This window comes from Pyxicephalus adspersus, chromosome W (assembly GCF_032062135.1).
Source record: "Pyxicephalus adspersus chromosome W, UCB_Pads_2.0, whole genome shotgun sequence".
Taxonomy (NCBI): Eukaryota; Metazoa; Chordata; class Amphibia; order Anura; family Pyxicephalidae; genus Pyxicephalus; species Pyxicephalus adspersus.
Window position 1 is genome coordinate 10,072,095 of NC_092870.1, and position 17,985 is coordinate 10,090,079.

The following is a 17,985-nucleotide window of genomic DNA, read 5'->3' on the forward strand; positions in this document are numbered from 1 at the left end:
TGTATAGATCATAAGAGAATATTATGACTTATGGGTAAAAAGGATATAATTCTTTCATAATTTTGTATGTAAACTTGTACTAAAAATAATATTTTCTATATTTGTGCCGAAAACTCTATCTTTCTCTGTCTTTTATTTAATTACCTTTATGTTCTGACAATGTCTTAGCAATAAAATTTTAGGAGTGGTTAGTCACAGGTGCCCCCTCCCCCTGCACCCTGTACCTCTAATTTTGTACACCCCCCACCCATTTCAGAAAAATTGGGGTTCAGGTGTTAGAAGCCTCCAGCAATGTGTAACAGGGTAGATTTTTTTAATGGGCAGAGTTTTTTATGTTCTGACCGCGCCTTAAGTGATGACATTTTAGGGAGTGTTAGTCACAGGTGTCCCCCACTTGCACCTATATTTTTGATTTTGTAAATCTCTCCGTTCCAGAGAAATTGGGGTTTAAAGTAGGGAAGGGGACAAGGTAGGGTAGTGTGACATTTCTAGTTTTGTGACAGATAGGTAGAAACTTAGGGTTCGCACCTCCTTGATATTTAAGTGGCCCCGGTGGTCCATAATTTGTATGTTTAATTTCGGGCTTCTGGACACACTTTTAAAACAGCAATCCTGATGTTCAATTTTTACTAGTTTTTATAATTATGACCCCCATATTTTGAAAGTTGTTAAAGGTGGGGAGATGAAATTTGGTACTGATAGCTATAAGGATCCCCTGTGTACCCTGAAAAAGGAGAGAGAGGGAGAGATGTAATGCTATGCTGCAGGACATGACATGCAGCATTCATACACAAACACAGCTGTAAAACTTTCCTGACGTCATTGTACACGCCCATTTGTACACAGCCCTTGGTAGATTTATTTCAGGGGTAGATTTATTTGTTAGAACAGGGGCAGTAGGGGCTGGTGTTTTTTCTTTGTTTTCCTTGCTGCTGCAAGTGACATTGTTGGACAGAATAAATGGGGTTTGACACCGATGGTGCACAGCACGGGTTCACTGGCCAGATAAGCATTTCCTAACTCATAGCATTTCTAATGTACAGGTAGTCCCTGGGTTACATACGAGACAGGGACTTTAGGTTCGTTCTTAAGTTGAATTTGTATGTAAGTCGGAACAGGTACATTATTTTAATAAATGCAATTGGCTGCAGCGTGTGTCTCCTCTCCTCGCTGGCTGCAGCGTGTGTCTCCTCTCCTCGCTGGCTGCAGCGTGTGTCTCCTCTCCTCGCTGGCTGCAGAGCAGAGCGAAAGAAGCCGGCACAGCGCCCCCTGCTGATCCCTGCCCTAACTGCCGTACAGTGGGAAAAAAAGGTAAGAACGGCACAGAGTGATCAGAAGGTTAATTTGAATGGCACAGAGTGATCAAAGGGAATTTGAATGGCACATGAGTAATCAGAAGGGGAATAATCTTTCAGAATCTTTTTTTTCTAGATTTTCCTCCTTTAAAATTGGGTGCGTCTTATATTCTGGAGCGTCTTATACGGCGAAAAATACGGTAAGTCTTTTCTTCTATTCCAGATTCAAGTCAGATTCCTGGTACACATAGCCTAAAACTAGGAGATTGGATTCTGATGTTACAAAATGCAGCTTTAAATTCCAATGTCAAGTATTCCTGACAACTGTTAAGATACAGGCAAAAGAGACCTGGCTACATCTGTTTACCACCCACAGAAGAGGAGTAAACTTTAATACTAGTTCTTCTTCTGTTAAATGACATTTGTTTGCCGACAGATCAATATTTTGTTTCAGTTCCGTTAGAAAGCAGCAAGAAGAGCTAATTTTACTAACTGCATGGCATAGTTCTCCCCAGAGGGTTTTAGCCGGTTGCTTCGCCCGGCTGCTTTAAATACCCCGCCCAGCTCTCGGCAGCTCTCATCCTCGGATGCACGGATCTCAGTGAGGCTGCTCTGTGCTCTGTGTCATCCGTTCAGAGGATTGCCGCCGATGAGAGGTGAGCACACAGTTCAGCCTTCATGTGAAGGAGACACAGGCAGCCCCCATCCCCCCCATCTCATAGCACGAGCTTGGATTTCTGTTTAAAAAAAAAATCTGCCTGTGAAATGTATCCACATTTAGCTCTAGCTAAATCCTAGCTCTAGCTAAGAATTCACATCAGCTCTAGCTCTGCCTGTGAATTCTGCATCCTCACAGCTCTGTGTGTACAAACCTCCATATCTCCTAAACTGTATGTCACAATGACCTGTAATTTTCAGGGTGTAGAGGGGACCCTCATAGATACTAGTTATTACAATTTCAGGCCCCCAGCTTTAAAGAATTTCAAGATATGGGTGTCGTAAATGTAAAAAGTTATGAAAATTGAACTTTGGGGTTGCTGTTTCAGAGGAAAGTGCAACTAGGAGTCCTAAATTGAAAGTGCAAATTGGGGACCCCGGAGCCACTAACATAGCAAGGAGCATTGGGGTGGGGCCCCTAAATATATACCTACCTGTCACAAATCTATACCTATGAAACTACTGTCTGCTTCTCTTCTTTGTACACCAATTTCTCTGAGGGTGGGGGGTACAAAACTGGAAATATAGGTGCAAGTGGCGGGCACATTCTCCCCTTACAATCTCATTACTACAGCATCATTAGAGCACAAAACACTCTGCCCATCAAAATTCCTGTCCACTTAACTAACATTCTGAACTTCAATTGGGAAATGGGGAGGTGTAAGAAACCAAAAATATAGGTACAAGTGGGGAACATCTGTGACTAACATCCCCTAAAACTTCATCACTATAGTATCATTAGAAAATGAACTCTGCCCACTAAATGTTATTGAGGTTGAGGTACTGGAAGGGTACAGTCGTGGTGATGATAGGTGATAGTCACAGGTGTCTCCCACTTCCACCTATATTTTTGTTTCCCTGCACCTCTCAATTCTGGAGAAATTGGGGTTTGAGGTAAGATGCAGACAGATATGTGTAACAGAGCAGGCAGCACATTTTGCTAGGTAGAGATTTATGTTCTCATAATGCCATAGTAATTACATTTTAGAAAGGTTTAGCCACAAGTATCCCCCACTTGCACCTACAGTTTCAGTTTCCTATGCCTCCACGTGTACCTTAAAAATTTCAAGTTATTACAACCAATGGTTTAGGAGATATGAAGGTTTGAACACAGCGAGTTGTTAGGCTGAGGAATATGACAAGTAGCTTTTACACTCACACAGCTATCACACTGCGCTGCCGATAACATTACACACTGCGGATAAATGTCACAAGCTGTTTTTTATATCGAATATGGACAGTGATGAGAGGGGGTCACTGTCTGTCTTGTTCCCATCTGATATCACATGCATTTTTAACAGTGACTTTCTCTGTTATGTAATGGAAAAATGTGCGTTTTTTGTTTTTATACTTTTGTGGAGAGGACCTCTCCCCTTCAGTCTTCACTTCCATTTCGGTAAAGACCGAAGGGGAAATCCGCAGCCTCCTGGGATATTTGTGTTGCATATCCCAAGATGCTCTGCACTGCTCCTTGTGTGCATGCACCTTCAGAGGATTTCTTATAATGTAAAAAAAAGTGTTCAATCTCATGCATGCGCAGTGCAAGGCAGCATCCTAGGTGCCTAGCAGTTGCCAGAAGTCACTCAGAAGGGGTAAATGTTTTTTGCTGCTAATATGAGCTAAGCCTAACTTGTTACACCACATTCGTTATACTATTACACTACTACAAAGGATTACACTCTTAAAACTTAGAACACTAGTAAGTTGGGTCACAATACACAGCATAGGATAGTTGTGGCAAAATACATAGAATAGAAAAATTGGATATACTAACGGGGCAGGCATTACAAAGTTGTAACAAATAGTTGGGAGAAGGTAGAACACTCAAACAATAAGAGGTTACTGGATACCCATGGCATAAACAACTTGCCGTGTTTTGCCACACCCCCTTTTTTACCACCTGGCTACAGCTTCCTACCACCCGGCTGAAAACAAATTCTGGGGAGAACACTGCATGGTATATATACATAAACTAATACATTCTGAAGGCATACCTTTTATACCTTCAACTTTAATGAGTATTTATAAAGAAAGATTATCGTGAGTGCCAACATAATGAAGAAGTTATAGGAGAATATTGGATTGTATATTTGTAATAAGGTAAGAATGGGAAAAGGTCTACTAAACGATGTATAGCTCTAATTTTTTATTGGTATAGGTTAGAAAGGGCATGAGATCTAGAATCTTATTTTGTACAAACGCTGCCAAAGCTCAGCCATTGTGAAGCTATAAGAAGTCGGGTCTGCTTATGGGAACAAGAACTCCTGGCCAGGAAGCTGACACTCTATCCTATTGACCAGCCTGTAATTGGCAGCATGTAAACCAGTAAAGTTTATGCCTAAATTAAAATGTTTTCATTTTTTCTGTTTTTAGTTTATTGTTTATTGTTTTTATCATTAAGAGGCTATAAATTTTAAAGTAGTTGCATATAAAATGATCAGGAACTTGTTTAAAAATTGAAACTACATCATTTGCCGCTTTAAAACCATCTATTAAACTACATAAACCAATAAAACAACTGTAAAGCCCAAAACAGCATAAATGTTATTTAAATCTTGCATATAGCTGTGAAGTCGTTGGTAAATTAAAGTGCAGACAGGTGTCTGATGGAGGCATGGGGTGATAAACATTACCTCTGCTTTCTTACAACACACTTAGTGTGCAGGGGATGTGTATATGTAGAATGTAATATCTTCCTATATAACCCTGATATGAACACTAAGCAAAAATATCATAAACCTATCAAATTCATATTTTTCTTGAGGCAAATATAACCCAGATACAAAGATGTATAAATGTTAGGCTGCAGAAAAGTTCAGATGAGCGTCTTACAGGTGACAACATTTCAGTGGGCTAAATACAGAAATGAACTACTTTACCATGACAGTTATCTGTGATATAGTATATATTTATATACTGTATGTTTTCACAACAACTTACATTTAATAGGAGTCGGTCTGAGCCCACTCAGACGCCAGATAACCCAAAATTGACTCAACCTAGACTCCACAGCCCTGGATAACAAACCTGTATGGTACTTTCTACTGCACTTTATTATTTATTGCAGAATGCAAAAGATCTAGTCAAGTCTATATGGACCATATACAACAGATAACTGTGCAGATAGTTTTTTTTTATTTTTTTATTGCTGTTTTTCATGTTTGCTTATTGCATGTCATTCTGCAGTCTTACAACTTTGTACTAAGTACAAACCTACAGATCTCCTAAACTGTATGTCGTAATGAAATTCTCAGGGTACACATACTAACACTCATAGTTAGTAGTAACTATGAGGGTTAGTATGTAGTAAGTAGTAAGATATGGGGATCACAAGTTTAAAAACTTGTGAAAATACAACAAGTATTGTTGCCGTTTCAAAAGTAAGTGCATCTAGGAGTCCTAAATTGAACATACAAATTGGGGACCCCCGGGGCCACTTACATAGCAAGAAGTATTGGGGTATGACCCCTAAATTGATACCTACCTGTCACAAATCTAGAACGGTCATACTATGTTACCCTGTCTGCTTCTCTTCTTTGAATCCTAATTTCCCTAGAATTGTGGGGTGTACAAAACAGAAAATGTCGGTACAGTGGGGGACACCAAACATGAAAAACGCCACCATCAAAACACAGTGCCTTGTTACACATTACTGCCCACTTCTAACACTTGAACCCCCAATTTATCTGGAATGGGGACGTGTAGGAAACATCTGTGGACAACATCCCCTAAAATCGCATCTCTATGGCATCATTAGAACATAAACTCTGCCGACTAAAACGAATATGGGGTTCAGGTAGTGGAAGGGTACAGCCATGTGTGAAAGGGCAGCCTGATGGGCAGAGTTTTTATGTTGTAATGATGCCATGCTGATGAAAGTTTGGGGCGTTAGCCACAAGTGTCCCCTATTTGCATCTATATTTTGGTTTACCTGCACCACTGTGTTGTAGAGAAATTATGGTTCAAAGAAGGGAAGCAGACAGTTAAATGTAACAGGTCAGGGCATTTTGATGGGAGGAGTTTTTTTGGTTCTAATGATACCATGCTAATAAAATGTTAGGAGGGTTTATATACCTGTCCCCCACTTGCACCTACATTTTCAGTTTACTACACCATCCCCATTCCATAGAAATAGGGGTTCAAAAGGACAGAAGCAGAAAGGGTAGCATAGTATGACAGTTAAAGTTTTGTGAAAGGTAGGTAAAAATTTAGGGGAATCACCCCAAATAATCCTTGCTACGCAAGAGGCCCCATGGGTCCCTAATTTGCATTTTTTATTTTTGGGTCCCTAGATGCACTTGAAACATCAACCCAAATGTTCACAATCTTTTAAACTTGTCACCTCCATATCTGGAAATTCTTCAAAGAAATTTAGGTTACCAGTAGCTATGAGGGTCCCGTGTACTCTGAAATTCAAATCTTTATGACCAACGGTTTAGGAGATTTAAAGATTTGAACACAGGGCATTGTTAGGCTGCAGAATATGACATGCAGCATTTCACACACAGCTATCACACTGTGCTGCCAATGATGTCATTGTACATGCCCACTCATGTGAATAACTTTCAGTTTTTTGTTTTTTTTTTAATAAAATTCGGGCAGTGATGAGAGGGGGACACTGCCTGTCCTGCCCCCATCTGCCATCACATGCATGATGCTCTTGAAGCATTATCACATTTGAACATTATATAAAGAGTAACTTTCCCTTTTTATAGATTAGAAAATTTAAATATAAATGTTTTTTTTTTTTTGGGGGGGGACCCCACTTCTGTCTTTAATGTAATTGTGGTAAAGACTGAAAGGGTAAATCTGCAGCCTCCTGGGATATTTGTGTCACATATGACCAGGTGGCTGCAGGCTGCTTCTTCTGTGCATGCCTATAATGTAAAAAAAAAAAAAAAAAAGTGCTCACTCTCACACATGTGCAGTGAGATCAGCACATTTTTATTACATTTTTAGTTAGACACATCACCTGATCTCACGCCTGTGCAGTGCAAGTGACGCGAGGAAGCACCTGGAGGACCATTGGGGTATAATACAAAAATTGAAAAATTGGACATACTAACGGAGCAGGCAAGTATACACAATAAGAGTATCACATTAAAAAAAAAATTGAAGTTTGCCTGCCCCAGAGGTAGCAATACATAAATAGAAAGGAGCAAGAAAGACTGGGTTTATGCTGGCAGAAGTCAAATTTGTATTCAGCATACCAATTTGAATGCCAATTAGTTAGTAAATACTAAATAAACGCAATTCAATATATGTACAAATAGTGAGTCAGGCTTTCCCATGAAGGCTAGCGAGGGAAGATGCCTATTTTACTAGACATAAGCCGCCTAAAAACAGTTAGGTCCATAAATATTTGGACAGAGACAATTTTTTCTAATTTTGGTTCTGTACATTACCACAATTTTAAATGAAACAACTCAGATGCAGTTGAACTGCAGACTTTCAGCTTTAATTTAAACAAAAAGATTGTATAAAAATGTGAGGACCTAAAGCCTTTTTTTACACAATCACTTCATTTCAGGGGCTCAAAAGTAATTGGACAATTGACTCAAAGGCTATTTCATGAGCTGGTGTGGGCAATTACTTCGTTATGTCATTATCAATTAATCACCTGGGTGGTTACCCCGAGCCTGGTGCAGGGTAAGAAAACTTGCTGAAAGCTAAAAATAGAAACAAGCGTTACAGTGCAATCTGATTGTCATACAACGTTGCTTTTAAGCTCACGAGGAATAAGTGAAAATGGGGTATTTAAAAGAAAAAAGAGGGAGTAAAGCCATACTAGTAAAGACTCCAAATTAGTCATCGTATATTGGCGGGTATTATGCCACCAGTCCTTTACATGCCTGAATATACAAGCTAAGTTGTACTTTCTTAGATCAGGAAGGCCAACTTCTAGATTCTGTTTAGGCAGAGACAATTTGATTTTAGAAATCCGGGGGGGGGGGGTTTACCTTGCCTAATGAATGTAACAAATGCCGAGTGAAGTTTTTGTTTGGACATCTGCATGGCGTAGTAAAAAAGGCATAGTAAAAAAGTCAGTCTGCATGGGGTACAACAATCTAGCGAAGCTAATCATCCTAATAGGCTGACAGCAAGCCATCAGTGATAGAGGTAGACTTTTCCATTGCCTCAGCTCCTTAAGAATTTTTGTTATGGATGGAGCGTAATTCAGTTTATACATATCTGTAGTGGAACTTGACACTTAACTGCCAAATAAATAAGATAGGATTTAGGTAATTTAGGTCCCAATTTCCCTACACTTTTTGTATAATTAATTTTAAATCCTGAAAAGTTACCAAAATGTTGGATGTGGTGGATGATTTTAGGCAGATCTCTGACAGGGTCTTTGAGGAATACCATAATGTCATCTGCAAACATGGCAAGACTGCGTTTACCCTTTATCTCGATCCCCTTGTAAATCCTGAGATCTCGAAAAGACCTAGCTAAAGGCTCAATAGCCAGGTTAAAAAGGAGCGGAGACCAGGGACAACCCTGTTTTGTCCCTCCACCCAGCGGGAATATTTGTGAGGATACCCCTGCCACATGCACTTGGGTCCTTGGACTGGAATACATAGAATTGAATGAATTTGCAATATGGCCCCTAAATCTAAATGTCTCTAATACCATGTGCAGCCATTCCACACTATTAAAAGCTTTCTCAGCATCTAACGCCAATATAGCTGATGACACTGGAAAAGATCCATCTAGCCTAGCCTTCAAAACCATGAGCACCTTCCGCATATTGTATGTGGTAGATTTTCCTAAAATAAATCCTGCCTGTGCAGGACTGACCAACCGGGGAAGAATCCTAACTAAGCGGTCTGCTAAAATTTTTGAAAATAACTACACATCCTTATTCAACAAATAAATAGGACGATAGGAATCGGGATGTAAAGGATCTATATGTTTTTTTGGAAGAACCTTAATAAACGCTAGATGTCCAGAGTCCAGGTATGAGGCATGAGAATACATGGAATTATATAATGCTGTCAGTGAAGCCGTAATCTTAGTGGCCAAGATTTTGTAAAACTCAGACGGCAGGTTATCTGGACCCCTAGCGTTCTAATTCTGTCAAGTTTTTTTATGCAAAAAGTGATCCTATTTTTTTTGCATAGAAATTTTTGTTTATATTGTGGGCCTGTAATTCTTAGGATTAACTCCCGGGTATAAATATATTTATTTATTATATTATAATCATAAATTATAATACATAATTATAAATCATAATTTTAAAAAATAATCAAATAAGACCACAACAATGTAACTTATCAAAAAAAAAATATCTCACTGAAATTTTCCAAACAAGGGTGCAATATTATTGATAAATAATAATATAAATTATATGCAGATTTAAGAAAAAAAAATATTTACATTTTTAGTAGACATCCCAGGTGTGGTAGATTTTGAAGCAGGGTGCTGCACAAAGTCCAACATCACAGTCAGAACCTGGTTTCTTTGCATTTCTTCCTTCCTCTGTCATCGGTCTTTGAGCAGCAAACCACGCACATCCTTGTAGGTGCCGCCTTCTTCTGGGTTGGTGGGATGTATTCAATGAAGTGACGACCGATCAGGCGTTCTGGGTTGACGGTGGAAGCACGACCTCCAGGTCTTTTCACAGCCACTGATGGTGGATGGTACTTCATGATGAGGGAAAAGCGGTATTCTGGCATGACTGTGCCAAAGAATGGAGTGGCAATCATTTTGTTCTTGGACCAGTACCACTTCTGCATGGGTTTGCCCACAACTCCCTGCAGGATCACCAAGCCCAAAAACAGCCAAATGTCATCCTTGGTCACAGGTTCCCACATTCTGCTTCCTGCGAACCTCAGGTGTGGAGCACCTTGTTGTTGTCCAGCGTACCTGCATAAAACAAAATAAAAAAGGTATTTTAGGATATGTTCTTTTACAGTGTGAAGGTTGCAAGTATTATGTTAGCAAACACAGAGCAGCATACATGTTGGCATTAAAAAAGTTAGCAAACACAAGAGCGGCTTACCTGTTTGTCTCCGCATCAATGTTTTTGATAACTTCATAGGTCAAAAACAACTTCAAGTATGCCTGGGGTCATCGCATTCAGCCTCAATTTTCATCCAAGGTGCGCCGGTGAATGGAAATCTTGGCGGTGCTGCCTGGCCCGCATCAAGGTCAATGGAGCACCATGTCCGCACAGCACTGACCTCAGCTCCAGAATCGTTGCTCAGTTCACTTTCGCTGTCTGATGACAAATTTCCTGGTAAAACACCATCACTCGATTCCACAAGGAACTCCAAATCACTATCGCTGCTTTCAAATTCCTCCAAAACAGCGCTTGCGCCGGCAAAATGCCTTTTGGATGCCATGTGGTCTCCAGCAATCAGTCAGGAACAATCAAGGTCAAAGACAAAGTGATGAAATGATACATTCAGGAAGTGATTTATAAGCCATCAAAGGTCAGATCAAGGTCAGGGCTAATAGTGGGCAAAAGGTAAATCAGAGCACTGGGCTTTGATGCTTGATGCACTAAAATGTGTTTTTATACTTTTATTGTGTGTTTTTACTGTAAAAAACAAAATTTAAACGCAGATTACATAGTAATCTGCTTTTAAATTTCCCGGCCCCAGAATCCATCACATCACCCGGAAGATGTCACATCTTGCCGGGTGATGTGATGGGGATGTCCCCACCCTGCTCACTGCCCTAGATCCACCAACGAAGTGCTTGCATCACATTCTCCAGGTGATGCGAGCAGCTATAGTAAATTCCGTGGGTAATGCCAGCAGGAAATCGCCGCTGGCATCACCCCCGGAATTTACTATTGGTGATCGCATCCTGCATGGTGCACTGCAGCGGCGTGGCCAGAATCCCGGGCGGCATTTAAAGGCAAATTACTCGGTAATCTGCTTTTAAATTTCCTGCCTGGCCACGCCCCCCGACAGACAGGCACCCCGGCATCACAGCGGGATCGTCCGATTGCCGCTGGAGCGTGGGGAAGAGGTAAGGGGGTCCCCCAAAGTTACCGCTTTTTGCATGTTTTTTCCACCTCAAGTCACACTCCGGATTACCGCTAGGGGGGTTAATGGAGGAATTGGGAATTCAAATCTTTACCTCGACTGAATGGCGACTATTTATCAATAGCTCAAAGCGGCGCTTAAAGTGTGTCTTCCTTCACAATGGAAATATATTTGGGTCAGTTCCAATTGGCCATTCAGTTTCTCTTTGTGAAGAATATGAAGACGTAAAGGGAGTCTTTGAGTTGTTGCAATATCACCAACACAATTGGGTCATCTGTGTTGACCTTTAAATGGTATGCTTCCTTCTTGGTCAGCAATGCGGATACACCAAGTATCCCTGTTATCTGTACATGTGGGACAGCAGAGCTTGTGAGAGGCATTGGGTGGAAAGGAATTGGCCTTTAAGAACCATGTGATCCAAAGATTCTACATGAGCCACTTGTTGATAAAAGAATATTATATTCCCGCCTCTGCACATGAAACTGGGTCTGATGGAGCAGTTTGTTAAAGCTTTGCCAATTGAAGGAGAATGTTTCAAGTTCCTCATTTTGGCATTTTCTAGCCGGTCATTTGAAAAAATAAAGGCCGGTGTGTTTGATGGTCCACAGATTCGGCAGCTCATCAAAGATGAACATTTTATCAGGACAATGTCAGAAGTCGAAAAGAATGCTTGGTTATCATTCAAAGCCATTGTCAAGGCGTTTCATGGAAACACACAGGCAAATAATTGCACAGAAATTGTCCAGAAACTCTTGGAGAGTTACAAAATGCTTGGTTACAATATGAGCATCAAGGTGCATTTTCTGCATAGCCATCTTTCTAACTTCCCAGAAAACCTTGGTGCAGTCAGTGATGAGCAAGGTGAAAAATTCCACCAAGATTTGAAGGTCATGGAAGGGCGCTATCAGGGTAGATGGGATGTACATATGATAGCTGACTATTGTTGGAGCATCCAGCGGGATTGTCCTAACACTGAACACTCCAGGAAAAGCTATAAGCGTAAATTTTTACCTTAACCGCTTACCCGGTTAAAACTGTAAAAAAAAAAAACATGTCAGAGTAACAATAAATCCTTTGTATGAACAAAAGAAGTTTAAACAGTACATTCAAGTTATTATTTCATTATTTTTTCATTGTATGTAAAATTTGTATGTTTTTTGACAAAAATGGAGGGTACCCTGTAACATAAAAACTGGATGTGATAGCAAAAAAACGGGGCCTTTTTCTTGATTCACCTCCCAAAAATTAGTGAAAAACAAGTGTAAGATCTAACTCAACAAAAAATGTGTCCCCAGTGTATAATAATATCACCAACATACAATTCTGGAATCTGGACATTCGGATGAAGACATTTTATTTCTGGTCCTGATTTGGAGCCCCAAACTCAAGGCGACAGTAGCTCCAACTGAAAAAAAAGCACCTCCTCTGAAGCCATTACAAAGACACAGTACAGAACACGACACAAGAAGTCAGTAATGTGGAAACATTTCCCTGGTTTTAACATTTTTTTCCTCTACCTCTCCTGCTCAATCAATTCCTCACCAGCAGAGTGACTACGTACAAGAGACAAAAAAAAAAAAATTTCACTTGTATTTGCCACAGTATATGTAAAGTCAATACTGTAAAATGTAAAAGGTACATTCAGGATTCTAGTTTGGGGTAGGAGGGAGTATTGTTTGTTGTGTTTGACCATCATCCCCACTTGGTGATCATCACTAAATGAATGAACTGATGGTAAATCTAAAGTTTGGAGTTGCCATCAGACCATAGAGTGGAAACCTTAACACGTGTTTTAATGACAACGGTTTAATAAGCGAATTTGATGTCATTCCTTGTTGTCTCTATGGGACATGAAGTGAAGAACAATCACCAACAAAGTCAGGATGACTTTCAATGGAATACTTAAATCTTCATGGATACACTTACCCCCACCCACATACTCTATTGTTCACCTCTGAATGTTGTTGCATGCCATTACTGAGAATGACTTGTAAATGGAGGGTTTTATACAATGGCAAGTGAAGAAAATCATTATTAGGACAAGGCTCATAGCACATAAGCTACAGTATAAAGAATAACAGACATCAAAAAACAAGCCAACCAATTTGTGCAAACTATCCAATCCCGACGCACTTCATATACATATGTAACAATATCAGATATATAATTTATGGATATAGAATTTAAAGCAGATCTGACCAGAGATGTCACCAACCCCTACAGTAACTAATTTTTTACCCAAGAGCTTGTTAGACATGTTACAACATCTGATTCCAAGACCATGGGCATCAATGTGAAGCTGCCTGCTTCCCATTTTGGAGGGTGTTCATGAGAATTTCCCCCCATTTGCGAGATCAGGTACAGAGGTTGGATGAACAGCTGGCTTTGTACACAGAGGTACAGTCAAGGGGGAACAGAAAAGTGTTTTAACAAAACCGTGACCACAATTGTCTACAATGCTGTTACAATGGGGGCAGGGGGTCACGTTGGACATATAGTTCCCTGTATAACTCCACCCGCCACACGCCACACTCCACACTCATTGAATGTCCAATGGGGCCCCACTACTGGAGACTAAACATAATACAACAGTGCCCACCAGTAACTGGGGGGGGGGGTTATTTCGGCAGTGCCCCAACACATTCATTCTACATTCATGCAGTTCAATGGAACTTTTCAGTGCTGTCAATTGTATTTTAAAAAATGCTGATAAATGGAAGGTAATGGTCTGTCACCACCTCTTGGGGCTGGAAATGTGATGGTATTTGGATAATTTACATTGTGTCATATTTAGGTTTTTATCTCTTTACCTCCCAGAAATATCAGAAAGTGATAGAAATTTGCAACAATCACATTAATGCATAGTTCTCCCCAGAGGGTTTTAGCCGGTTGCTCCGCCCAGCTGCTGTGCCTACCCCGCCCAGCTCTCCTCAGCAGCTCTAAGGCTCTGCACAGATCTTAGTGAGGCTGCTCTGTGCTCAGCTGTCATCCGTTCAGAGGATTGCTGCTGTGATGTACACAGTTTAGCCTTCATGTGAATGAGACACAGGCAGCCCCGCCCCCATCTCATAGCACGAGCTGGGATTGTTCTGCATCCTCACAGCTTTGTGTACAAACCTCCATATCTCCTAAACTAAATATCACAATGACTTGTAATTTTCAGGGTGCGCAGGGGACCCTTATAGATACTAGTTACAATTTTAGCCCCTCAGCTTTAAAGAATTTCAGGATATGGGGTCACAAATGTAAAAAGTTAAGAAAATTGAACTTTGGGGTTGCTGTTTCAGAGGAAAGTGCGCCTTGAAGTCCTAAATTGAAAATGCAAATTGGGGACCCCGGGGCCACTAACATAGCAGGGAGCATTGGGGTAGGGCCCCTAAATATATACCTACCTGTCACAAATCTATACCTATGAAACTACTGTCTGCTTCTCTTCTTTGAGCCTCAATTTCTCTGTCGGTTGGGGGGTGGGGGGTACAGGAAGGTTACAGTCGTGTAACAAGGAAGTGCATTTTGATGGACAGTTTTTTTTTAATGTTGTAATGATGCCATGGTGATGAAAGGTGATCACCACACGTGTCTCCCACTTCCACCTATATTTTTGTTTCCCTGCACTTCTTAACTCTGGAGAGGGCAGGCATTACAAAGTTGTAACAATAAATTGGAAGAAGGTAGAACACTGAAACAATAAGAGGTTACTGGATACCCATGGCATAAACAACTGGGAGCACTAAATTTGCCGTGTTTTGCCACACCCCCTTTTTGACCAACCGGCTGAAAAAAATTTCTGGTGAGAACACTGCAATGTGAGGGCCACATATTTTCCACAAGCCCCTCCAACTTTCCAACCACCTAATGTAGGTGTAAATGTACATACAGAGTCAGAAGGATTCTCACACTGGGGTAACAAAAACACCCCTTCAGGTGAAAGCAGAACAGGCAAAAAAAAGTCACAGACAGACAATGCATTGCCAGATTTTACCAACTTTGCTTCCACTTGGAATCTTCTTGGAAGGGCAATGCAGTCATCCTGACCTAGGTGCTGGGGGTGAGGGAAATACAAATCTAAAGTTAACCTTATTAAGTATATATTTTACCTCCATAGAGAAGGGGGAGGCGCCAAAACAGCATTCAAACTCGTTACGTTTTCGACAGAAAACAGGACAGACAGGAATTGGTGGGATAATCAGCTAAAAACAGCTCACAATGATGACTAGGGGAGATTTTCTTTTACTTCCTGTCCTGGAGAAAATACTGGAAGTGAACAGAATTCTTATCTTGGTCAGTTGTCACCAAAAGTCATCCCCACTGGAACATTTCCCCTCAATTCCTGTTCTCATCACAACTCTAAATATTTCTGGACCACCTCATACTTTGTCTTACCAGGACAAATGGAGGGGTGACAACACAGAAAGCAAGCTGGGGCTCCAACCCTTAAGTAATTTACTTTCGCATTGTACGTACGTTAGAACAATAAAAGGAAGACAGGAGGTAATGGGAAGAGCCAAATCTTAGCATTTTTTGTACAGATAATCTGAAGGCCACCAATACAAAGACAGAAGCCTGTACTCACAGTGGTTAAAAAAGGACCTGTCACTTTACCACACAGAACCAAGTGCCCCTTGATAGTGAAGAGGAGGTCACATGCTCCTCAATGGCTGGGCTGTCACTGGCTGCAATAAGGGAGTCAGGGGGAGCCTTTGCATGTAAAAGGCAACACCCTTGCTCTAAGTACCCTATCAGCTTGTCCAAATCCTTGTCACCCCTGCAGTACAGCTGGGTCATCATGTACACAGACTGGTGATCACATCACCCATTAACTGCTTTAAAACACATCAATCCCTGCAGTGTTCCCCCAGTCCCTTTTAGGCGGGCGTACCACCCAGCACATTTCAGTAACCATCCAGCTGCTTTTGGGTGCTTACTTAACAGTTGGATCACAATACTAGAGCTGCCACCCACCTAAAAGTTCTTCCCACCCAGCATAAAAAAATTACTGGGTTTAGCGCCACCCTTTAAATCAGGACACCATCTAGGATACCAATTCAAAAACAAAAGCCTGTACACCAACACAGGGCACTGTCTGAGCAGCTAGTATAAAGTACAGAAGTCTGTATATATAATGTACATCAGAGCAAAAGGAGGGATGTACAGGAGAGAGTTGATAACTCCCATCGCCCCCTGTACACAAGAGTATGAGCAGCCAGTATGAATATAGAAGTCTGTATGTATGACATTAGTAATCAGAATCACACACTCCTGTGTCTGAGCCACCAGAACGAATACGTAGCTCTGTACTCTAGCAAACTGATGGTATTCTCACCGGACTCACCTGGCTCCGCTCCGGGGCCCCTGGGAGCTCCTCCACCTGCAGGGAGTTCCTTCTCAGCCACTCGGGGCCCCAGCTCAGTCTAGCTACCTCCCGGCGGAGCTCCAGGTAGCAGAAGATCGTGAAGAGGTGCACGGACAGGGAGATGGCGAACAGGCCGAAGAAGAGCCGGCAGTGTCTGGCACAGGAGCACCCCGAGGACTCCGGGCACAGGGAAGGGTCCGTCCCGCGCGGTGCCATGCTTTCACCTCACGACAGCCGCTCAAAGCAGTCTCAGCCGATTACGGTACCATGCTGGACGGACCAACAGAGGAAGAAGAACCCAATGTGGCGGCGAACTGACAGAATGAAGCGACTTAACACACAGGCTTGAATGCCAGGCCCCGCCCTCCGCCACTGTTTTATCCAAAAAAGCTGCCAAGGAAAATGATCCACCCGATGGGCGTGTACAAGTGGACGTGTGTAGTGCCAAGGGGCATGTACAATGACGTCGTCACAGCACAGTGTGATAGCTGCGTGTGAAATGCCCTCTCCAGCCTTGGAGAACTTTAATAAATCAAGGCCAATATATCAGCGGTCGCCAACCTTTCGGAACTCATGGACCACTAAATTTATAATTTTTAATCCCGCAGGCCATTAATATGAAATAAAAAAGATAAATACATTTGTAAAATCTTCCTAATGATGCCTGACGAGGACTGTGGAGGCTCTGATTCATTGATCAGCTCACGGTTAAGTGAAGTATTACTATTGTTACTATTATCATTAGTTGTATCATCTTTATGGTATTACTAAAGAAATTCAAAATATTTGTTTGCTTTTTCTCACTCATTATGGGTTTATTTCATTTTACGACCAAACAAGAAATGATAGTTATCAAAGTCAAACTATTTGATGCCGTTACATATAACAGATAAAGAAAATACACAGTTAAGGTCATACTTACCTAAAAGCATCTGAGAAATAAACAAATAAAAGAAAACAATCGGATGAGAATCGGTATTTGCAGAGCGGGGTGACTGTTGTAATGGTGCAAACAATACTGAAGCGTACGGCTCTGCAATAGTAGCCTCATACAACTTAATATTACACTGAAGTCATGCTGCGCCTCTCGTTTTTCCGTCTCTAGTACAGTTCCTAAATTTAGTGCAATATAAAGGCAAAAATTGTCATTCAGAATATAATAATTTTTTTAGAATATTAATTTTTGTTTTATTATTAAAGAGGAACTAAACTTAAAACTGCCAAAAAAAAATACACTTACCTTTAATCCCGCAGGGCTTTACAATTGCTCCAGGGGTGTCCTGCATTAGGTCCTGCTTCGTCCCGGCATCGGTCCTGGAGCCAGCACTCCTGGGCGCCGCCATCTTTGTCTCTTCTTCCGGGTTCTTCATCCTACACCACCCAACCCTGACGCGAGAACAGGTGGCGTAGGATGAAAAAAAAATTTGCTCGGCCATGCACAGAAGCACCCAAGAGCCTTCCTGGATGCCTGACGTAGGTATCCCAAGAGGCTTTGCGCTCCCATTCATTCTCGATCGTCTAGGCGATCAAGAATTAGGGGGCGGTGATGCATCCTTTTTTTTAAAAAAAAAAAACCTAAAAAAAAACAGAATTTTTGCGTTAAATAATAGGGTTGTCTACC

At 41.3% G+C, this 17,985-nt stretch overlaps 1 protein-coding gene across 8 annotated transcripts in view; it reads right to left on the bottom strand.

Annotated features, from left to right (window-relative positions):
• The window catches only part of LOC140342777 (ectodysplasin-A-like), a 158,330-nt gene extending 141,635 nt beyond the window's left edge, over positions 1–16,695 (bottom strand). For 6 of the 8 annotated variants that reach the window (XM_072429130.1, XM_072429127.1, XM_072429126.1 and 3 more), the window contains exon 1: positions 16,335–16,695. In XM_072429130.1, coding sequence (XP_072285231.1) covers positions 16,335–16,580 — 246 coding nt within the window. In that variant the 5' untranslated portion in view covers positions 16,581–16,695. Of the gene's footprint in view, positions 1–9,392; positions 10,514–16,334 lie in introns of those variants that run through there. The other 2 variants (XM_072429123.1, XM_072429129.1) reach the window with 2 other exon arrangements.
• Positions 16,696–17,985: the final 1,290 nt, after the last annotated feature.